The sequence below is a fragment of the Lynx rufus genome, unplaced genomic scaffold, assembly GCF_022079265.1.
Source record: "Lynx rufus isolate CCGP_SWC_20201006 ecotype Redwood Valley unplaced genomic scaffold, mLynRuf1.p SCAF_9, whole genome shotgun sequence".
NCBI lineage: Eukaryota > Metazoa > Chordata > Mammalia > Carnivora > Felidae > Lynx > Lynx rufus.
Window position 1 is genome coordinate 38221956 of NW_025814897.1, and position 24784 is coordinate 38246739.

The 24784-nt window shown below is 35.4% G+C and overlaps 1 protein-coding gene across 2 annotated transcripts; it reads left to right on the top strand.

The window, feature by feature from the left end:
- Nucleotides 1–190: 190 nt before the first annotated feature.
- Nucleotides 191–19685, top strand: FAM76B (family with sequence similarity 76 member B). 2 transcript variants are annotated; one of them, XM_047071008.1, is made up of 10 exons: nucleotides 191–586; nucleotides 1412–1476; nucleotides 2348–2402; nucleotides 3432–3587; nucleotides 5361–5560; nucleotides 9056–9103; nucleotides 9294–9374; nucleotides 10040–10172; nucleotides 12874–12975; nucleotides 17499–19685. In XM_047071008.1, the coding sequence occupies exons 1-10, from the start codon at nucleotides 500–502 to the stop codon at nucleotides 17586–17588; spliced, it is 1017 nt and encodes a 338-aa protein (XP_046926964.1). In that variant the 5' UTR covers nucleotides 191–499; the 3' UTR covers nucleotides 17589–19685. The 2 variants fall into 2 exon arrangements, with proteins under 2 accessions (XP_046926964.1, XP_046926963.1); XM_047071007.1 differs by having other exon boundaries at nucleotides 193–586; nucleotides 10037–10172.
- The last annotated feature ends 5099 nt before the right edge of the window (nucleotides 19686–24784 follow it).

Consider the following 24784-nt stretch of genomic DNA (forward strand, 5'->3'; position numbering starts at 1 on the left):
TTGGGCGGGGCGAGTTTGAAGCGGATTTCGCGCGCTGATAGCGTCGGGCTGTCATTGGCCAGCAACTTCCTCCCTTTGTGGGAGCTCCCTGCGTACCCGGGGTTAGGGGTTGGGAGGAGCGACCGAGTGACGCAGTAGCCTTCCCAGCCAATCCGAGATGGGGAAGGGAGGCCGAGAAGGAAGCGGATCCGCTGCCGCGCAGCTAAACCGCATCGAAGTATCCTCTTCGTCTCCCTCCGCCGCTATAGGGGCCTAAGCGGGAGCGGCTGGGACGGCGTCACTGAGAGGGCTGGGGGCGGAAGTGGAGGCGGAGGGAGACAGTGTCGACCGCAGGGCCTTGGGCTCTCGCGCCGAGGCTCTGGTGGGCGCGAGGCAGGGGAGGGGGAGGAGGAGGAGCCCGCGGCCCGGGCGGCGGCGGCAGCGGCGGCGCCCGACTTCCCCGTAGGGCCCCGCCTCGGAGCGGGCTGCGGTGGAAGAGAGGAGGAGACTGAGGAGCAGGATGGCGGCCTCGGCCCTGTATGCCTGCACCAAGTGTACCCAGCGCTATCCGTTCGAGGAGCTCTCCCAGGGCCAGCAGCTCTGCAAGGTCCGTGGGCGCTGGGCGGCGGGCGGGCGGGGTTTCCTTGGTCGGAGCCCGAGGGAGCTGGGTGTCCGCTGCACTGCAGCCCGGCTCTTTTCGCCGGCGCCTTCGGAGCTTGGAGCTCTCGCCTCCTCAGCCGGGACCCCTTTATCCGAGGACGTGGGCATCAGATGGGAAAGGCCCCTGAGAGGAAGACCAAATTTTGCCCTCTTCCAAGGCGTCCCAGGAGGGGGCCGGGCCCCAACAACATTCAGGGGTCTCAGGGGTGGGGCTGAGTGAGGAGGCAGCCACCTGTCTATGCCGCAGAGACCCTGGGGTGGAGATGTTTTCATCTCGGTTTTCTGCTTGGTCTGTCCTCTCCTTCCACCGGGAGGCAGGGGACGGTTTTTGCACTTTCTTGCTAGGAACCTGAAGCCGCAAAGCTGATGGCATCCTTCTTCCCTGTCCAGGAAAGCGAAGCGACTGGTTTGGGGACAGAATGCTCTATGATTTGGAGCTCCTCCCATCCCATTAAAGCCGGGATGCTGTCTGTGAGCAACGGTGCAAAATATTAAGTAGTTTCACATTTAACCAACCCTTGAAATCGGCCCTGACAGCTTTCTTAATTTATTTGTAGCATTACCCCCACATCAAATAAAGACAAAGACACCTATGCCTTCCCTAAGGAAGTATGCTGTAATTGACCACTTACATGATAAATCACTCAATTGGGTCCGTTGGGGGACAGGTATTGTTGACGTTTTAGAGATGTTTAGGGTGTGTAATAATCTTCTACCAGAAAAGTGAAATTCGGGACTTTGAGATAGATACTAATATATTGTCTTATTACAGGAATGTCGGATTGCGCATCCTATTGTAAAATGTACTTACTGCAGATCAGAATTTCAACAAGAGAGGTTTGTATACCGAACAGTTTTTGATTGTTAAAGACAGCACTGTCTGTAAGGAACACTTGGGGGTTGTCGTCCCGTATTTGTATTAAAGTGTTCTTAAATAATGGTTTAGCTTCTTAAATTTTAAGTTGTAAACCGTTTATGTGTGGTGAGAGAGACCATGTTGCCAAAAAATGGTCTTTTTGTCACCTAGACTTCAGTTTAGACATGAAGAGAGGGAGAATAAATGATTGCATGGAAAATGTGCAGCTTTGCTGTCAAAAAATGGAAATACAAACAGTTACTATGAAGCTTAAAAAAAAAAAAGACAAAACATTAGTGATGACATGGACATGAGGAAAGGTCTATAATATTACCAACTACCTTCCAAGGGTGAAATCCAGTAACTTGTTACCAGTAGAAGAACAGTACATACTTTCTAAGAGGGTGATTCCTGTTAAGGATCGGGGCACATACAAGAGAGTAGCCTAAAGAGAAGGACAAATAATTTCTTCATGTGTGGATACTGGCATCATCCTAGTGGACAAGACCCTGAGGAAGGTTAGGTAGGCACGGAGATGTGATGCTGTCCATAAATGGTGGTAAATGTGAAGATTTTGGAACTGGATAGAAAACACGAGGATTTTTGGGGCTTTTGTTTTCTATACCAAGAAATATATGATAAAAATGTATAAAGACATTTATCTAAAGTTAATGAATAAGGACTGAATTTAGATAATACACATCCCTAAAAAGATCTTTGGTCTATTTTAGAGTAAGTTTTAAGAACTACTAAAGCAAACAGTCAAATCCAAACTATATTTGCTTTAGTCCAGTGGTGTATTAATTACCTCAGCTATGTAAATTTGCTCATCTATATTCAATTCCTTTTCAGCAAAACTAATACAATATGTAAGAAGTGTGCTCAAAATGTGAAGCAATTTGGCACAGTAAGTATGTCTTACATTTTTATATTTTGTTATTGTTACTAGTCAACATTTTTCACAAAGACGGACCTTGTAAAAAATATGTATTGCTATGTCCTTAAACATTCAACACATTGAAATATTTCAGGAAAGAAGTTTTCTGTAGATAGTCTCATTGGAAGATGACAACATTTAACAGTCATTTTATGGACACGTGTATATTGAATTTGATCGTGAAATTTATGATTTTATTCCATAAAGACTCAAACATAGCAAACAAACTTTTCGTTATGGAGAACCCACTTATCTAAAGTTTGCATAAACACACTTTTATCCTCTCTTCAGAACCTCTGACAGTTTTTATATAACAGCACAATTAGGCATTTATTCACAAAATCTTGACATTATTCTAGAAGAAATTTTGTGTTATGTGTATATTACAGTCATTAGTATAGTAAAGTCATGGTTACCCAAAGTGCTGGCCTTAAGTTTCTGTAAAATCCTGAATTGTCTTTTGACTATCAAAGAAAATCAAGGTATGTTTATCATAATTTAGGTTGAATATGGTTGTGCCAGTTCTTAAGTTGAAAGCTCACATATAATATATATTCTTTTCATCATCTTTACCTGTAGATGATGAAGTTGTTAAGTGTTTTTTTTAATAAATGAAAGAGTAATTAAGCTAACCAGGATATGAAATTAGTTCATTCTCCTAAATGCTGAATGTAGGAAACTTTTATATCAGTATATACCTTCATTTTCAGTCCTCGGGATCTTTGTCACATGTAGCTTTTATATTATATAATACACTATTCAGTCATAAATACATTTCCATGATCTTATGTAACTAATAGAGTTAAGAAAAAGTTGCATGACTCTAAAAATAAATGTTCATAAATAAATAGGAAACATGATAAATGTTGTTAAATATGAGAGGGCGACATACCTGACAAAATTTTTTTTCTTGTTTCCTTAATTAGTCCCAGAAATATATTGTATACTGGTCTATGTTTTACTGAGCAAATGTAGTAAAAGTGTGTATCTGTTTTTCAGCCTAAGCCTTGTCAATACTGTAACATAATTGCAGCGTTTATTGGTACAAAGTGTCAGCGTTGTACAAATTCAGAAAAAAAATACGGACCACCTCAGACCTGTGAACAGTGCAAACAACAGTGTGCTTTTGATCGAAAGGAGGAAGGAAGAAGAAAGGTATTTATAGTATGATATCTTCTGAGAATTAACTAAAACACCACACAGGTGTGAAGTTATTGTGATGAATGCACTAATACCTGATGTGTCCTTTGGGTCCCTGAAGACAAGTAGTTAGATGGAAGAGTAGGGACAGCGCATTTTCTTCTTGTTGCATCACATACAATGCGTGTTGATTAGTTGAGATTACTGTATTTTGAAACAATATTCTCTGATGGCTGTTCTGTACCATTTGGTCATCCAACGTCTTGTTCAGAATTACTAATTGCTTTTAAATCCTTTCAGCTACTTACCCTTTTGCTGGTTACATGAAATTGCTGGTGTGAAAAAACACCTGATGGCACATTAACGTGTAATTCAAAGTTAGTCTTGTGCCTTTTGATTTGGGGCTTAGTTTTCAACCATTGTTGGTTTTTCTCTACCTACAGTGACTGAAAAAGTATGTGTATGCCTGTGGCATTCCTCTGCTGATCAGCATTCACACAGGCCTCCTGTTGTCTGTCAATTTCAGTTGATTTGGAGGATGATTGTCTCTTTGAGAAGCAGGTTCCTCCCCAGGTTCCTCCACAGCAGTATTTGTACCCTAGTTGTAAGACATGTCCCTCCACCACTTACTGTGTGAACAAGTAGAAGAAAGAAAATTTTATTTCTGCAGGTTTAGTCTTAATTTTGGAAAAAAGTCTCTTCCCTTCCCGCTTGACACATGTGCAGTTGATCCTCATTATTTGTGGTAGTTAGGTTCTATAAAGTTGCTGCAAACACTGAATTAACGAATATTGAACTATTGCTCCTAAGGGGGCAGTACAGGATTAGGTTCTTGCCTGTGGTCACAGTGTTGTGATTAGTTGATCAATACTTAATCTTGTTTTGTGAATACTTTTCTTCAAAGATATCTTACTTGGTATAAATTGTTGTTTGATTAAATGAAGTCATGGCAAACGCACTATATGCCTGAATGGAGTTTATCCAAGATGTGTATTTTCTACATAAGGTACATCACAGCCTTCTTGTGTTAAAGAGCACTATACATCACTTCAACACTACACTTGGGGTTCATTGTAAGCAGTGGAATCATCAATAGAAAGCACAAATGCAGAAACCATGGCACTAGATAGACCATGCAAAGGACACTTGTTTATGGTATAAGAGCTGAAAGAAGGCAGCAGAGTGTCACCTTGTTAAACTTCAGCAGGGAACATTTGCTCTCCGGCTACAGAAATTTCTTGCTGCTGTGTGCATGTTCATGAATGATCCCCAAAGCACTGTAAGTTGATTTGGGGATTACAGATAAATTTTAGCAAGTAGGTTGTGAATTTGCAAATAGGAACCTGCGAATAATGAGAATCAACTGTATATGTCATTTAAGCTGTCCTTGTTTCCAAAACTAACAGTTTTCACTGTGGTGGGAACTACTGTGTCATTTAGTAAATACACAGTGAATTAAGAATTCAGGCCAGTGCTTAGGTAAGATCTTTGAAGCACATTATCAATTTATGCTTTTTTCCTTGTAATAAGAAAAGTTTCTCCAAATTAAAAAACACTTCAAAACTAATGGAGGTTCATATATCATCCTCACCAATTTTATGATATGCCAAACAAGCGTTTTCTGAAGTTTCAGTGAAGTCTAATTTTATTTCCATTTTGCAACAATCTCAGTGTGTGTGTGTAAGAGAGAACACGAGTGTGCACACAGGAATTGAATAGTTTATCTTACCTGCTTTCACTTATACTCAGTTTAGAGGTACCTTTAATACAAGTATTTTCTTTAAAAAGGTTGATGGAAAGTTACTATGCTGGCTCTGTACTTTATCATACAAGAGAGTTTTACAGAAGACAAAAGAACAGAGGAAGAGCCTGGGATCTTCACATTCAAACTCATCTTCTTCATCTCTTACTGAGAAAGACCAGCATCATTCAAAACATCATCACCACCATCATCACCATCACCATCGTCACAGCAGTAGCCATCACAAGTAAGTACTTTGAAGTCATGTTTTCTAAAATCCTCTTGGCATTTTAATGGCGTATATAAGTGTTTAACTTTTTGCAGACACTAGTTTCCATTGTACATAGTAAGCATCTTGAGTTTAGGGCTTTTTCCCTACTTTATTCAGTGTACAGGCATACCTTGTTTTATTATATTTTCCTTTATTGTGTTTCATAGATACTGTTTTTTACTAATTGAGAGGTTGTGGTAACTCCTGTTGAGCAAGTCTATGGGCAGCCATTTTCCAACAGCTTTATCTCATGATCTGTGATCAGTGATTCATAACTTGCTGAAGACTCAGATGGCATTACCATTTTTTTAGCAATAATATTTTAGTTAAAGTATGTATATTGTTTCAGATGTAATGCTATTGCACACTTAATAGACTATATAGTATGTATAAACATTACTTATGTGCAACTGGGAAACAAAAAAATTTTATTTGACTTGCTTTATTGCAATATTCTTTTTATTGCATGGTCTAGAACTGAACCCACAGTATCTTTGAGGTAAGCCTGTATAAAATTATACACAGGAGTGTGTTTAGCTGTTTACCATAAAAATATAGGTAGGACATTAAAGAATTATTATATAAAATTATGATCATTTGAAGTCAAAATACAAGTAAACCAGAGTTAGTTAATGCTTCATTGGTTTATGTTATCAAAGGCCTCAATATTCTTTTTTTGTTTAAATAATTGTTAGGATTTTACTTGTAAAAATGTTTACAGTTATAAATATAAATCACAGTCATATGGAGTTATGTTTATCAGTTATCATTAATTTGTAACTTGTTTTAATTAAACCAGTGACTAGGGTATGTACGTTCAGTGTTTTTGCAGAACAAATTATAAGACTGTCATTTGTGATCATGATAGAAGCATTCTAAATCGTGAAGGTTCCAAAAGTGTATGAAAAATAATCTCTTAAACTAGTAGTACTTTGTTCTTTTTTAAAACACATAGGAATTCTATTTGAATATAAACTGATTTTTTTTTAATGTTTTTATTTATTTTTGAGAGAGAGAGCATGAGCAGGGGAGGGGCAGAGAGAGGGGGAGACATAGAATCTGAAGTGGGCTGCAGGCTCTGAGCTGTCAGCACAGAGCCCTACACCAAGCTTGAACTCACAGAGTGTGAGATCATGACCTGAGCTGAAGTCAGATGCTCAACCGACTGAGCCACCCAGGCGCCCCTAAACTGATTTTTAAAATGCCTTTGGAGGAAAAAGTTATATTGTAGTAATATGTATATAGTATAAAGTTGTTTGAACTGTGGTTTTAGTCTTCATGGAAAAATCAAGAGTATTACAACATAAATTAAATACAAATCAAAATGGAAAAAAACAGTGACATAACCAGTTTTCGGAAGAATTTATTTTTCACCAGAATTCTCTGTGAGTCTTTAAAGGTCTAGATAGGTAAAACACAAATTCATTTATAGCAAATTGATGCCTACAATGTGATATTTTTAGAATATAATATAGTTCTAATAGACAGATTTGATTTTAAATTGTAGGCAAGCATTTATTACGAGGTTTTATTGAGGTAGTGATGTTCAGTCGCATTTTTTCCACTTGCCTTACCCTGTCATCGTGCTTTCTGGATATCACAGTAGTGGAGTGCATAGTGACTTCTAATCTGGCTATTCTGAAGAAATCTTACGGTGTTTCTGTCAGAATATCCCAGGGAACAAAATGAACATCTTGTTTCTGCTCTTTTAAGAAAACATATGACAAAATAACTGTCATAATGATATATTCCTGAAACTCAACTGAAGCATCCCTTTCCTTTGTCCTTTATACATTTTTCTTAGCATGTGATAGGACACACTGAGAGTATGTTTATAAAGATCATTCTGTGACAGTAACTTCATCTTTTGAAAGAATAACAGGTTTCAAAAGTAAAGGTAATAAGGATGGTATTGACCTTTAATTTTTTTTTCCTTTTTATTGCTTAAGAAATAAAAATACTGTTTTGTATTTGATGGACATAGACCATTTGATGAGTAGGCAGTCAGTTTGTGAGATCCTATTTTAAGTTCACTAGATTGGAACAATTATGAGGAGCATACATATTGTAATATATAGTAATGGGTGGGGTTAGAGGACAACAAAAACAGATCAGTCTGGATCCAGGAATGGCCATCTCAGAAAGCAAAGATGAGAATTCCAAGTGTTTTCCTTAAATCATTATTAATGTGATTATTCTCACGTTATTAATGTGATTGGAACACACCAACTGTCCCAGATCACTTGGAGATCTGGATAGTGCTATTCATGTGTGGCTATATGGTTTGCTAATGCTTATAATTAAATTTGTAAAAGAAATGGCAACTGAATTCCTCAGTAGGGTTGCCATTTATTGCCACAAATGAAGAGTAACTCAGGTTTATAGAATTACGGCGTTATTTCTCCAGCTTGGTATTTATCTTATGACTGATTCTAAAGAACATAGTCTGACTTTTTCTTTTTTTACTTTTGCTTTAAAAACGTCTACAGCTACAATAGTGGATTTTATACACACAAACGTATATACATATTTGTATTTATTGTATATACGCAAGTAGTGTATGAAGTGCTTTTATGTACATAAACTCATTAAAGTCTCATACACTTATAAGGTATATATCATACCATTTTGCAGGTGAGGGAACTAAGGCTCAGGAATTTTAAGTAACTGGCAAAATGTCACACAGCCCAGGTCTTCTCTAACACCTTACGTTGTATAAATATGTGGCATCTGGTACATAGGAGATGCTCTATTCACAAATCAATAAACGAAGGGTTAGTGCAGGATTGGCTGATACACAAGTACAGGAGAAAAGCATGTAGGATTCATAGTGAATTATAAAGTGGTTATTAGTGTTATGGCATAATGGGAAAGAATTCATAATACAGCATTTAATTGTAAGTAAAAGTAAAATTCGTTTTTATTGTGAAACTTCTCAGTTTTTTTCAGCATGACTGTTCCAGAGTACTGACCAGAGAAAGATCTAGAGACTTTGGAAAGGGTTCTAAGGAAAACTAGGAAAGAAACAAATTAAGACATTTCTTGGTTCAAGTTGACACACTGTTCTGAGCAACAGGAGTTACTCCAAAGGAGAAATCTTCATACAGAATTATTAAGAAGGCCTTAACTTTAAAGATCAAATATTTTCTGTCTGAAGTAGTAAGGGCAGCCTAAGTATGATGACTGTCCTACTTTATAATTGTAGAACCTTATCCTGGTGAAGAGAATTGAATCCCTATAACTGTACCTTTGTTAAAGAATTTAAGATGGGTAGTACTTGCTTGATTAGAAGTTATCTCACTAGAATGTGATTTATTCAACATATATTATCTTAGTTTGAAAACTTAAGTATGTCTTCTCTGAATAAAAAAATTCTAAACCTGTGTAATTTGAGTCCATTGGGAAGAATGCTGTTAAGCATAGATGTATTAAATAAATGTTGTTGTTAGATGTCATTTATGTATTTTTCAGAATCAGCAATCTGAGTCCAGAACAAGAGCAGGGACTGTGGAAACAGAGGTAAATATGTTAACATATTTTCTGAAGTATTTTGAGACGTATTTTCTTTTTAACGTGACTTCCCTTTAACTTTGTTACTTATGTTTTTAAAAAATCAATGATGATCGGTAATATTTTAGAGGAAGAAGAATTATCAGGTGGTGCCTCTGCCCTTTTTACTCTAATTATTGTTATTAATGTTTGATTTCAGCCATAAATCCTCTGCAGCAATTCAGAATGAAACTCCAAAGAAAAAGCCCAAATTGGAATCTAAGCCATCTAACGGAGATAGGTAAAAATGAATTCCTTTAGCGCTGTGAAAATTCAAGTTAGTTGAACAGTTATGGTTGATTGCCAGCTATTACTAGGTAAAAGAATAGAAACATGTATCTTCTACATTGACTTTTTTGAGTCACCTAGAAGAGTAACCATAATCCGTTAAAAATTTTAACTTAATTTTGGCAATAAGCAAGTGGCACTGAACTGTTGTTCTATTTGGGGAATAAATTTGGGTTTTGAAAAAAGAAAAAAAAGGAAAACATCTGAATAGAACATTCTATTTATCTTAATTATTCTTCAGTGAAACACAAATCTAATGTGATATTTTAAATTGACCTGCTTGGAAAATGTATTTAAATTTAAAGTATTATGAGCGTGAGTTTGTTTTAGTTCATTAGCCAAAAGTTTGCTGATGTTACTGTACAAATTGGCTGCCTATTGCTTTACACTAGAAGTATTGACCCCCTAAAAGCTAATACTGAATTATATTTCTGCAGGTGTATGTAATGTGTGCCATTAGTAAGGTAATTTGCCAGTTGCATCCATTTCTGTCAGGTACATATTTTTTTGCATTAGCCTTAAGGATGTTTGTGGAATTGTCTAATTTATGCAATTTGAACACCTGCTAATTTTCCTTCTACTTCATTTAACTGTGTTTTACTTTTTTCTTTTTAGTAGCTCTATAAATCAGTCAGCAGATAGTGGGGGAACAGACAATTTTGTCCTTATAAGTCAACTGAAAGAAGAAGTGATGTCACTTAAACGTCTCTTACAGCAGAGAGACCAGACCATTTTAGAAAAAGATAAAAAGGTAAGGACATGGTTCATTGAAGCCTGGTAAGATTTACATCTTGACTTTGCTGGGTAATTGCAAATTTTATTAGACTTCAATAACTTGGTAATGTTTATTGTGTATGATTCTTACGAGACACATTACAGAAGCCAAACTGGAACAGAAGCCATCTAGTGAAGATAGGTAAAAATGGTCTTTCAGAATTTTAGTTGTAAGAATTAACTGAGGGCTAATTAGAATTGTAATATTTGAACATTAGTTTTTACTAAGCCTGTAGTGTAGAAATAGGCCTGACGTCTTCATTTGGAAATGACACGTAAATGAAATATTATGTGAATTCTTATGATTTAAGAGGGTAGTTGAGTCTTTGACATACTAATCATGTATGTATTTCACTCCAGATCAAATAACTGGTGAAAAGTAGTCCAAAGGGAATTTCCTGTGTGGTAGTCAGTGATAAGCGTTAGGTGTCTAAGATCATTTTATAGGAAGTAAATGTATTTATTAGGACTTTGTTTATCAGTTAGATTAAGAATATCAAAAATATTGTCAGGTTAGTGAAAAGTTCTAACACTTTTTGTGTGTGAACTTGAACAGAATGGTTTCACATCTTTGGTGCTCAGTTTTTTGGTTTTTTTTTTTCATTTTAAAAATGGGAATATTGATACCATCTCATGAGATAGTTGTTACAATTACATGAAAGTATGAAGTACTAACAGCTCCTGCCACATGTTGAGTGTTCATAGCTGCTGTTATTGATGCTGGGTCATCTTTGAGGGCAGAACCTATTTTTGTACTTGTTTATACTCTTAGACTATCTAGTTTGACTTACTTCAAACATCTTATGCAATAGGAAAACATTAAACGTATTCCTTTTAAAATTGTGAACAAGACACGATTATAAATATGTGTATGAATTATTGGTCTCTGAGTATCCATAGTGTTGCTTGAATCTGAACTTTTTCCCTTGGCATTTCACAACTTTTGTGTTACAGTTTTCCTATGCCGTGATGGTTAGTAGTTTTAAGTTTATCTTAATACATTTGGACCTTACTTTAAGCAAATTCAGTATATGAAATTTAGAATTGATGTAAGATTAAAAATAGGATAGTAATGATTGTCATATTTTTTATGGTTCTTTTAATTAGCAAAATTTTTTGAATTACTGAGCTTTTATGGAAATTTATTTTATGCACAAAATCTTAGAGACATTGCTATTGCATAAAGATTTAGCTGTATTAATCTAGGTAAAAGTTGAATGAAACAGTAAGTTGACTATAAAACATTCCAAATGAATTGTGGAATTTTGACTGTTTGAAATTTTTTTTCCATAGCATGACTCTTGTATGTAAGTGCAGTTTGTTGGAAGTTTTCTGCTTTTGTTAGCATTCCTTTTTTTACAAAAACACTAACAGGAAAGGAAATAATAGTGTCCTAAGAAATATAATAATTCTTAGCCTAAAATAACTACATATTTGCTATTTTTTCTTATGATGTAAATATAAGATAACCAAGGCGTTTTCTTGAGTTTATTTCACTTTATTCAGTGACTTCTAGAGCTAGCCATGTCCTAGATCATGAGGATTCAAAGATGAATAAATAAATAAGACTTGATTCTTATCTTCCAGAAATTCATAATCTGAAGGCAACACACAGTGGAGTGACAAGAATAATTATCTTAGCTGATCTGATGTGAATTGACATTTCAGAACAGGAATTCCTTTGTTAATGTAGAAAACAGAGAGAGAATTCAGTTATTCTTTGAATTTGGCAAAAGCAAGGGCTTTTATTCAGACAATAAGAGTATAATACACCATGATTCCTTTCTCTTTTTGCTGTTATACATCTTTGAGGTTACTGGCTAATTACAAAACAGAAGTGCAAACCTTTAAAGCTCATGTAATGAAAACCATTTGAAAATAACCAGAAGTTTTCTTCTCCATGGTTCTGATAATGAAATGATAAAATATGGACTTATTTTTTTAGTTTGAGCTCATAAATATCTTGTATTTTTATGTATGCCACTGATACTTAAGAAAAGAATGTAGCTTTCTCAAACCACTGACTTTTTTCTTGAATTTGTCTAATTTAGCCAAAATTTTAAAGTAACTCCCTTTTCTTTCTCATTCCGTGTTAGTTGTATTTCTGTGCTTTGTTCTTAAATTTACTTCAAGTCTTAGGTGGTATTAGATACATGATTCTGGACATAAATTTTAAAGTAAAAGCAGTATAGCTTATGGTTGATAGAACCATTCCTCTTTGTACTTCACCCAGTGTGAAACCTTCTTTTTTGTTCATGAAATAATATTTTAACCTGAAACCACTTTCAACATTTAGTTTGCTTATGTATGATATTGAAGTATGTTGTAATTGAAGCATTTTTCCCCGGTATTGGCCATTAAACTTTTTTGTTGGCATAGTAGGTGCCAAACTCTATGTCCAGTGAAACCATCTTTAAATTGAAACAAAAGAGGCATCTTCTCAAAAGGTTTACTGACAGTTTGGTATTATCTTACCATTAAAATACACTGTAGTAGCTTTCATTTCACAAAACAAATTCTAAATAGGTTATAAGACTCAGCAAACTGCTAACATTTTCCACTTCTGTAATGAATTGTGATTTTATAATGAAGTATGTTGAAAATGTGTTTGTGCATGTATATATATATTACACTTTCCTACACACATATTTATGTATATATGCTTGTTTATCTCTCAGCTAACCGAACTAAAGGCGGACTTTCAGTATCAAGAGTCAAATTTGAGAACAAAGATGAACAGTATGGAAAAAGCTCACAAAGAAACTGTGGAACAACTTCAGGTAAATAACATTTATGTAAACTGTTAGGCAAGGAGGGCTAACCTTGCTTATAATTAATAGTGTATTATCTTGGACTGGTATTGGTGTCCCTATTTTAGGTGTATTTGGTGCTTTTTCAACTTTAATCTTGGTTTTATAATACTTCTTAATCCTGCTCCCCTTAAGTGTTATTGCTTGAAATCACTTGATAGGGGATTCAGTCTGTTAATTCTGAAAACTTCTGTCTAAACTTGATACAGGGTTTTCAGAGGAGGATACCGATGGAGTATGTTCAATTGATCATTGGGTGAAAGCAAAAAATTAAAAATTGGATTCATGAAACTAAGGTGAAAATAAGGTCTTTAGTACGTTTTATAAGCATTCTTCCCGTTTCCTCCCAGATAATGGGAGGTGGGCATACAAAACCAATTCTTAGGGACCTCAAGTGGAGGAAATTTATGCCACATGCAGTGATGAAAGGCAAAAGAGTGCACTTTAACCTTCATACTGTGATGTTCAAGGTGTTCAGTAGGATTCTGCTGTGTGCCGCAGCGGGCAGCTTCTAGTGATCTAGGCCAAGGCCAGCCTCAAGATAAGCATACTCAGGAGGATTTCAGTGTATGTACAACTGAATGGTGAAGCCAAGGGTCCCGATAGTGACAAAGACGGCAGTATCTGGTATCCGGCATGCAGAGATGGAGAGCATCCAGCAGGGACACGGATTATTCCCTTATTTAAGCCTTTTTGCACCTAGGTTTCATAAATTTAGAAATCAGACCACACTAAATTAATTACATGTTCTGTTGATTTATAGATTCTGACGTTTTTAGAATTAATCTTTGGGCAACAGGGTTTTTAAAGTTCAGTAGTTTTAAGTCATAAAAGCATAGAGGATGCGTGCCAGCTCATAGACTGCAGATGGAAAAGTGCAGCTTCAGAAGGAAAGGATTAATACTGCCCTGGGTTTTTAATCATTGTAGCGTCAGGGTAAATGTGCTGTTCCTACCTTTTGGGTTGTAATTCCTCATGCTTCTTTGAAGGTAGCTTAAATTGAATAAAATTGTGAAGTGCATCTAGGAACCTGCTGAAATTTGAGTGATAGCCCTAGTCTTAATGCTTACATTAATGATCTTACAAAGAGTTTTAAAGGGAAACCTTGTGTGGAACCTAGCACATAGTAGGCACTCAAATAATTTGTTGAATGAGCGTTGATTTATGGAAATGTCCATCTTCCCTCTGTCCTGAGAAATTACCCCTATGATTAGGGTTCTTGTACATTATCATCCACCAGCAAATATTTGCTTTATGGTATTCTTATTTTTCTCATTCAGTTATTAATACTGAACGATTACCTGGCAACAGAAGCTGTTGATAAATGATAAAATGATAAAACTTAGTACTTCTCAGTGTTCAAAATAGCAATTTGTTGTTTTATTTTCCTGCTGTAAGCACAGAGGACCTTCTTTTTGACATCTTAGTCTGATTGGTATCTTAAGCCTAACTTTTCTTGGTCGGTTGCTGAGGTTTATATAGTAGAAGAGTGACTGATGTTTATATAGAAGCATGACGTTTCTAATGTGATTTTACATAGGCTGTCTTATTTGCTCTTTAGAGTAACTTTGAGTTCCCATTTTACAGATGAAATGGTGGTCATTTAATTAATCAGAACTGACGTAGAAACGTACATCTTCTGATTCAGATTAAACTGTACTTTCTCCTGTGTTCCCACCAACTCGGGTCACTCAGGTTTCTGTTTAATCCTTGTTATCAGACCACTTCCCTATATCTTTTGTGTTACTGCTGGAGACATTCTGTTACAGTTGTATGCCCTCTTTTAACTGTACTCCCTTCAACCATGTACGAGTAGGGTTTTCTGCCTAGGTGTGTAAATATAGTTAACTATTTTTCTTATCTTTTTGTGATAAAATACTGCACCTGTAGCAGAAGACTTACTTTGTTTTAATAATTCTCAAAACATTTTTAACTATCAAACCTGGGAAATAAATCAGTGAGCATTACAAGGCAAAATTATGCAGAATACCAAAATAAACAACCTAAGTTGTCTAAAAAGACTACCAAATAAAAAATTCTACCTTTTGTTGAGGAGCTAAGTTAATAAAGGGAGAAAGGGAACAAGCTTTGAGTGCCTACTGTGTATCAGCCTCTGTGTTAGGCTCAGTGTTTTATATATTTGGTTAGTTATTTCAACTCCTCTTGGGGTGGTGACATTTCTGTTTTACACATGAGAAAATAGACTGCGAGTTTTTGTAACAAAATCTGTATGATTTCAGATAGTCTTTCCTTTAGGCCAATGTTTCTAAACATTTTTAGCTTAACTTGTTAAGAGTCTTAAATGATCTTTTTCAGGATGCATAATAAAGAAATAACATTAGGATAAAATTTTTAAATGCATACATATTTAAGTGTTGCATTATAAAATGTTTTAATGTACCTAAATTAGAATAATACACATTTGGGCTTGTCTCCATTTAACAACTGATGCACTATTTATTTTTCTTAAAGGCTTTTTTCTTGCATAACTTATCAGCAACTAAGTTTATTAGTGATGTGATTAGGAGACTGAATATATAAAGGCAAAGTGAAAATTAGCTGCTAAAAAATTAAAAGGAAGAACTGCTTTCAACACTTAATGTTCTTGTGTTTCATACTTAGAATATGAAAATTATGAACTCTTTAATTTTTGTGTTTGCTTCTAATTGATGACTGAGGAAAGATAATTCAAATATTAACTTTTTAATGATTTGGTATGTCAATATAAAAGGCTTTGCATAAAGAAAACTTAGATCTGATGGCAATCTCTTTGAGGCACATCTGCAAACATAATTTTTTTTATGTCCTTCACTAATCTGTATTTTAAATTTTCTGTTAAGATTTCTGTTTTTAGCAAGAGTCTATTATAATTATAAGTTACATAACATGTAGCTAACAATAAAAAGAAAACAATTTGAAACTAATAACAGTGGCTAAGACTGGTCAGCCGAGTAATAAACCAGTTGATCATTGGTATACTCACTTGACTTACCACTAACTACCAGACATTCTCATTATTTGTCTTCTGAGTTTCTCAAACTGTTTAATTTTAAAGGAAAAACAAAAATCCTTTTAAATTCTTTATGATTTTCTAGATTTCATATTGAAATTGAATTTGAAATTGAAACTCTTAATTACCATCTTATTTAACAACTGTTAGAGAAATGCTGTATATGCAGTTGAACATAAAAATAATTAGATGCGCAAATACGAGATAGTTCTATGAATATTTGCATTTAGGAGGTAATAGGTATTAATTGGGGAGAGTTTGGTTGAAGAAAAGTGGGGGAGTGGAGGTACAAAGCTTGGAAAAGGTGTATGTTTCATGAAACTGGTTTAAGATGGGACACAGAGAAGGGGGCAGGGTGTTCTCTTGCCCTACAGAGGCCAAATTAGAGAAGATGAAGCACCGAGGTTAAAAAGCATATCTAGGTAATAAAAAATCTTGAGATTTGTGAAGGAAAATAAATGGTATTCCTCCCTAAACCAGAGAAAAAGATTTGTTCTTAGGGCAGTGCTCAGACTCTAGTCCACTGTTAACACTCTCCACACTTGGGCTGAAAAACTCCAAAGGTATTTGATTGTGAATGTATTTGTAGATATGGAGGGCCCTTATTACCTGTGCTTCCACAGTTAAGAGAGGCAAAGGCAGTCAATGTGAAAATACTCACTTGAAGGTCGTCCCTCCTTACACATTCCTCCTCACTAAACACTGGTGATTGCCATAGTGCATTGTTTCAAGGACAGTGTCTTTGTCAGTGGTCCGTGGAACGTTTGCATGATGTGCACAAACAGTTCAGATTGAGGGCAAAGTGAAATTTTGAATCTTTGAAAAAAAAGTTTCAACCTTTCACAAATCTGAAAACAGTAATGGTGTGTAAATGTTCACATTACATCAAAACCAGTACCAAATGACTGTTACGGCAATTAAAGGAACACAAGATCAGACAGGGTACTTCAAAAAAATTGTTTGAAGAACATTAGGTTGAGAAAATTGGCAAAGTGATAAAGAGTGAATGTTTTTGCAAAAAGGACCTCTTATGCTTATTCTATAAATGGGTAAATATATGAAAGATTTTGTACAGTTTTTGGGCAGTATTTCTCCCAAATCATCACTTGAGTCATTATAAAATTTATTTTCATTGTTTTCATTTTACATCTTTAAGATAAAGAACTAAATATGTTTTCCTTATTTAAAATTTGGCCCTCTTTTAAATGGATTCACTCTGAGTTGCCTTTTTTCTAACTGATTGTATCTTTGACATTTACATTGACATTTTACAAAGGGGGGTGATAAACCAATCTAAAATTTTCCTTCTCCATATCCAGCATTAAAGAGATGAACCTAAATATACTAATTCTTTCATTTATTTTAAGTGCTTCAGTGAAATCTTGTTCTATAAGTGAAAAGAACAGCATTAAATAAGTAGTATTCTTCAGTGTGACTTAATATTTCAAGCATTTTTCATCTTAAATGTTTTTGTCTCCCACAGGCCAAAAACAGAGAACTACTCAAACAGGTCGCAGCATTGTCAAAGGGTAAAAAGTTTGACAAAAGTGGAAGCGTACTAACATCCCCTTGAGAAAGTAGTTTTTCATGTAGTGTTTCTGCTGAAAATGTACATTTGAAAAAAATTCTGTGAAGCCCTTAAATTCTGTGTAGTGGAGAAATATTTTTGCACACCAAATGAATTGGCGTGTTTCCTATTCACTTTTGTAACTGATACACAGCATTTTTTAAGTTGTAAAACGTTCAAATAAAACTTCAACTGGTTTGAAGTTACTTTTTAATTATTTGATATCCAGGAACTTTTTTGCCAGCAATAGTATTAAACACTTGTAAAGGAGTGCATGAGTAGTGCTCTTTATAAAATGCAACAGGCAATAATAGATTACGGTTTTCAGAAGTCAGAGCAGCAGGGTTTGGGTTGGTTTTGTTTTGTGTTTTACACTATACTAATTTCAGATAAAAGTTTTCAATTTAGAAATACAAAAACTTTTAAACAAGGAAAATGGTGAACACTGGTTTTTTTGGTAATTGTGTTTTTACTTTGCATCAACATGAACTTAGGAGAAAATCATGGTGCTTTTATTAAATGAACTTCAGAATATATGTAAATATGTTTCTAAAAGTTACATCATTAACATTAGTTAGTAAACTGGTATTTTCATTATTCGTATAGGAATTAATGTTTATTGTACAGTATCCAAGGTAAAATGTGTTCTGTTTTGTACAAACTACTGTAGATTTTTACTTACAAGTGCCTTTTTGCCACCTAATGTTTTTATTTATAGGAATGCCGATCTTTTGTACATACGGTTTGTTTTAAAATCATGTTTAATAAATGTTTGTATATAAATGCATATGTACAGAAGCCTATTTCAAAAGGAAATCAAAGTTGTTAGTAAAATGTTTGAGTTTGCATTAAGAACTGATAATGCATATAGACTCTAGATGATTTTGTGGTTTGTGTGTGATATGAGAAGCTGTTGGTCACTGAATTCATTGAATTATGTAAAAATACTTCCCCAAAGATTTAATTTTAAATCGTTTCTGATAGAGTAATTTTATTTTTTATGTCCTATGGCTTCATGTTCATATTTTGTGAGTTACATATTTTGCTCTCTTTTTGTTTTATAAAAGTTTTTTAAAAATTTATAATTTTTCTGCAGTGGTCCATATATCTGCTTTCCCTATAATATGTGGTTATCTAAGTTAATATTTATGTACACCGTACTTGATTTGTAAGTTTAAAGCAAATCTGGAAAAATTTAAATAACTTAAATCAATCCATGATTATCTTTGAATAAATTGGAATCTACTGTAAGATACAGGCACTATTTATAAAAAAATTATATCAGAGTCTTTAAAATTGTCTATTAAAGGTTAAGGTAGGTTGGGATAGGTTATGTAAAGTTATTGACTAATTATTTTCTGATCCGGTGGTTTCCAGTCTTTAATGGAGTTGACCTCCTCCTTAATAAATGCCAGTTCAGACGTTTAGTTCAATTTTAAAGCATCAGGCATTGCTAGATATACTGTATAGAGTGGAAGAGAGTGCCTTTTCTTAGGAATTTATGGGCAAGGCTAAATTTGTTTTAATTAAACGGTTATTAAATTTATTAGTTTTAAGTTGTTTTTAAACAAACAATGATTATGAATGTCACATCAAAGATCATCTTTCCTCAGAACACAGGATGATTATAATTGTTTTTAAGATAACTGGTGTTTTAGGAGATTATTCCTATAGCTTGTCATTATACATTGATACCAGATAATTCTTTGTCCAATTTGAAAACATGTAATCTAGGGTAATTTTGAAGTAATAGCAAAAAGATTGAATTAGTTGGACTTGGAAAAATTAAATCAGTTTATTTTTATGAGCTCTTCATGCAATAATCTTCCTAAATTTAGTACTCTCAACAATGGTAGGTAATGCCTTCTTAACACAGATTTTAATGTTTGCAGGATTTGCTAAATTCGTAAGATACTCATTACCTTTCTTTAAAATTTATAACGTTTTATATTCTGGTTTCATAGCCATTTATCAGTCCACAGAGGTCATTATGATTTTAAAAATAAATTATGTAATAGTTCTTATAACTTGTTGGAGCTGCTACTAAAAAACAAGGTGCCCCTTTCCCCTTTTTTTACAAAACAGATTAAAAATTGAAAATCAGTCTAAATGATTAAGCTTTGTAAATTCCAAGGCTAAAGCCTTTTAGGGCTTCACAGTATTTAGTCCTAATTAAATACCATCTCTCTATTCCATGACCGTATTTTATAACTTAATTTTTTTGCAATTGTATAAACTAGTAATTGAGTCCCAGTCCTGGATCTGTAGTGTATTGACATAATGAGCTGATACTCTTTAAATGTGGACCTGTAAGGAGATACTATGGTGTGCCGTATTGTGCTTTTTAGCCCGTTTTCCGCAATTAATTAGCATTTACCAGTGAGGGTCGTTTTGGCCCAAGTTATTTATGTATTAATAGCCTGTGAATATTGCAGTCCTTTTTAGATTGTATTGGTCTCAAGATGCATTCTGCGGTGAACCTGGTAAGCTGTTCACATGTATAGACTATTGAAATACTGTACTTGTACACATCTGACTGTTGACATTTTGTACTTTTTTCTAAATCCAATATTTCACAATAAAAACTTGTCAAAAAAGTTTTGTATTAGTTTCCTATTCTGTAATAAAATACCATAAACTTAGTGGCTTAAAATAGGAAAGATGGATTCTCTTTCACAGTTCTGGATGGCCAGAAGTCCAAAATCAGTCTCACTGGGCTGATGTCAGAGTGTTGGCAGGACGGTTCCTTCTGGAGGCTCAAGGGGATAACCTGTTTTCATGCCTTTTCCAGCTTCTGGGAACTGTGTTCTTTGCATTCCTTGGCTCTTTGCCCCTTCCTCCATCTGCAAAGCCAAAAAGTGTAGCATCTTCAAGTCCCTCTACCTCTGTCATTATGTCTTTTCTCTTCAGTCATGCTCTCTCCCTTTGCTGTCTCTTATTATCCCTCTCAAGGACATCATTGAGTCCATCTGGATGATCAGGAGTCTTCCTATCTCAAATCCTTAGTCATTTCTGCACTCCTTATTGTCACATAAGGTAACATATTCACAGAGGTTAGAACACGGGCATCTTAGAGGACCATTACTGAGCCTACCTGTAAGCTTCATCTACATTTTCCCAGAATGAGGCTTTACAACAGCAGATTTGAGAGAACTGGCTGAGGCAAACATTTAGTTTTGCCACATGTTCAGTAAGACTGCTTTCAGGTAACTGTTACTGAGATACTGGGATATTTTCAAGGTAACAATAAAGCAAATAAAGCCATAGGTAGTTTCAGTTTTGCAAACTTTGGAACATGACTAAAACCAGGCAATGTTGTTTGATAGAATTGAGTTAAGGATCGGTTTCTTTATAGTCCAGTTGGGGAGACCATAAACATGAAAAAATATCTGGAACTTAACCTTGGTATTATAAAGTGTAATAAGAAGCTACTAGCTTTAGCAAGGGCAATGTAAGAATTGTGGTTAAGGTTAGTCTAAGTCACTGCTTTCTCAAACTTGAGCATGTATCAGTCACAGGGAGGGATGGGGGCGGTTTGTGAAGCACGTGTTGCCGGGCCTCTGCCCCAATTTCTTGAGTCCATAAATCTGGGATCGGTCCCGAGAATTTGCACTTCTAAGCTCCCAGGTAATGCTGATGTTTCCGGCTTAATGCCCACACTCTGAACACAAGTGGTATATAAAACAAAGCACGAAAAGTTTTCAGGGATAATGAGTAGAGGAAATTTTGAAAAGAATTGGGGAATGAACTTGGAAAAATTACTTGGAACTACATTTTCAAGGCAGTTTGGGTAGTCTCTACTAGAGTTGGAAAGGAAGTGATGTAAGACCAGACAATTTAATGCTTTGAAAAGACTGTAGGTATCATTTTCTCCAACTGCTTTATTTTATAGCCAGGGAAGTGGAGCAGGAAGTGGTAAATGACTTGAGTACTGACTTTTATGAATGCCTTGCCATTTTCCAAAAAGAATTTGAGGTAGCTTGGCTTAAGTGACTTGTACCTAGACAGTTTGCCACACAACTGAAAACCAGTATTACAGAGATACGTGTATAGTTGTCCTGTGAGACCTAGCTAAGAGGTTATCCGTTGGATGAACGTCATCCATTGGATGTCAGATGGAGAAGACAAGCTTACGGGCAGAGAAAAGTCTCAATTCTAAGCAATGTCTCAGCATGTAAGGTGCAGAATTTGTTTTTTAATTGACAAGAGGATAGTAGATGACAAGCCCAGTGTTTTTTTCTCTCCTGTTTGATTCTGGTATAACTGTGTTGGAATTTTTGTGCTAGTCACTACTTTTCAAGAAAAAAATACACGCTGAGAAGTTATATGATTAGAGGGTTGAGAACTGTATTTTGACTATAATAATTGACTTGTTTCTAAAATAAAGACCAACAGCCCTATAGAAACTGAGCCAGAGAAATGAGTAGACTATTCAAAGGGAAACTGCAAATGCTTTTTAACCATGTGAAAAGATGACCTTATTCATAAGAAAAAAAATCAAAAATAAAATTAAAAGTTTGTGGAGTTAACCATTTCTCACCTATAGGTTTGCAATATTCCAAAACAACATACTTTGTTAACAAAATTGTAGGGAAACACACTCTCCGACATTCCTGACGGTCATTGCAAAATAGTCCTATGGAGTTTTAGGAGCTGGCAGCATTACATATATAGTTATGCTTTGACCTAGCAATCCAATTTCTAGGAATCTATCCCAAACACAGTCTTACAAAAGTGAAGAGGCATATGTGCAACTCAGTTATTTGCAGTAGCAGTAACAGAAAACAATTGAAATTAAGGGATTGCTTAAAAAGAAAAAAAAAACTATATCCATATAACGGAATCTATGTAACTGTAAAATTTACTCAGCTACTACTCAGTAGGTTAAGTGAGAAAGGCAAACTAGAGGAAAGGGTGTTGTAGCATGCTGAGAAGGGGAGGGCTGTATGCACATACACAAAAGTATCTGCTTATATTTTTCAAAAATTGAAACCTTAACCATAATTCTTTAAAATGGTTACCAATTAGGCATGGGGCAGAAATGTTGGAGGAGACACGGTTAGAGCCTGGAGTTCTTTGAACGTACCATGTTTCGTTGATTTGACTTTGGAGTCCCTTGAATACTTTTGCAAGGTTATAAAGTAAAACCATCTAAAGTTTTTAAATTTTTTATGTGAGTATATTGGACACATTAGTTTCAGGTATATAGCCTGGCGATTAGACAAGTTGATGCATTACGGTATCTATGCTCACAAGTGTAGCTTCCATCTGTCACGATACAACACTATTACAGTATCATTGACTACACTCCTGGTGCTGGACCTTTTATTCCCATGACTAATTCATTCCATAACTGGAAGCCTGTATCTCCGACTCCCCTTCACCCATAAAGTAAAACTATCTTAAAAAAACAAAACAAAACAAAACAATTGTACCTAAATATATAACCAGTTGGTACCATAACCACACAGAAGATTATTCTAATTGCTATAAAATGCAATAACTTGTGCCTTCTTAGTGGGAATATGTTCTAAGGTAAAAGACGAAATGCAAAAATAATTTTACACTGTTGACCAAAATCCTATTGTTGATGACAGTGTCAGTATTGTTATTCTGAAATTATTGCGTGGGATAAGATTTTGTGGAATAAAGCAATAATTATGGGATATTCTATTATTCCACTTGTTGGCTCAGGACTGGTATTCTTGACTAAAGAGGTAAGAGATACAAATTCAGCAAAATCTGTGTGGTCATGTTTTTAGTTAGAATTACCAGTATAAACTCAAGATATTTTATCTAAGAAAAAAACAGATATTTGGTAGGAAAAGTATGCATCATCTTGTCATGCCAGATAGATAAAAAAAACTATCAAGGACTATTTAGTATGCTCTCAAAAAGACTCAGAAGCCACTTGGAAGATTGTACAATTTGCACATCAATATAGAAAATTATAGCCACAATGCGTTGAAACACTGAATAAGTTTTTTTTTAAACATTTTTTTTAACGTTTACTTATTTTTGAGACAAAGAGAGACAGAGCTTGAACGAGGGAGGGTCAGAGAGAGAGGGAGACACAGAACCTGAAACAGGCTCCAGGCTCTGAGCTGTCAGCACAGAGCCCGACACGGGGCTCGAACTCACGGACCGCAAGATCATGACCTGAGCCGAAATCGGACGCTTAACCATCTGAGCCACCCAGGTACCCCAAACACTGCATAAGTTTTAAATACATGATTCAGAATGATGCTAGATAGACAAATACACCATACAAAAAACAAAGCACTAATTTCTCACCACTAGGGGATGCTAGAGAGCTAACTCATTATTTCAAAAATTGGTAAATAAATAGAAAAGAAACAATATTTCCTACAGTTCACATACAAACTGTACATCTGGGTAGGTAAGTAGTAAATGAGGGGTACAATCTCTTTTGAAGAGGCATTCCAGTTAATAAGTGAAAAAGGAATGGTTAAAATTGCAATATTAACACTTTGCAACTTTTTTTTTTTTTTCAACGTTTATTTATTTTTGGGACAGAGAGAGACAGAGCATGAACGGGGGAGGGGCAGAGAGAGAGGGAGACACAGAATCGGAAACAGGCTTCAGGCTCCGAGCCATCAGCCCAGAGCCTGACGCGGGGCTCGAACTCACGGACCGCGAGATTGTGACCTGGCTGAAGTCCGACGCTTAACCGACTGCGCCACTCAGGTGCCCCAACACTTTGCAACTTCTAATGAATTGATGGAGAAAATAAACATTGTTTATACTTAGGTCCGCTGCTCAAAATACACAGAGACCCATTTTTAACATCACGTGTTTTCTTGTTGAGGAACACACTCTACCCATACTTTTTCCAGAAACGAATTAAATGTACATATGATCAGACGTGCCAATTTTCAGGAAATAGGGCAGATTGTGGTGAATGACAGCAAAGGGATGCAGTTGGGATATTGTTTCAAGAAAGTGATGGAGAGGAGCCTATAGAGTGAGAGGTACTTAGGTGATCCCAACCAATCACAATGTGTGGACCTTGAATCAAAGAAAACTTAAAAATTGAAAAAAAAAATTTAATCACTTATGATGCAACTGGAAATTTAAATGATGTTTAATGACATTAAGAATTATTAACTTTATTAACTCCTTAAGTGTGATAATGGTATTTTTGTAGCTAGTTTAATTTTTTATTGAGATATAATTAACAT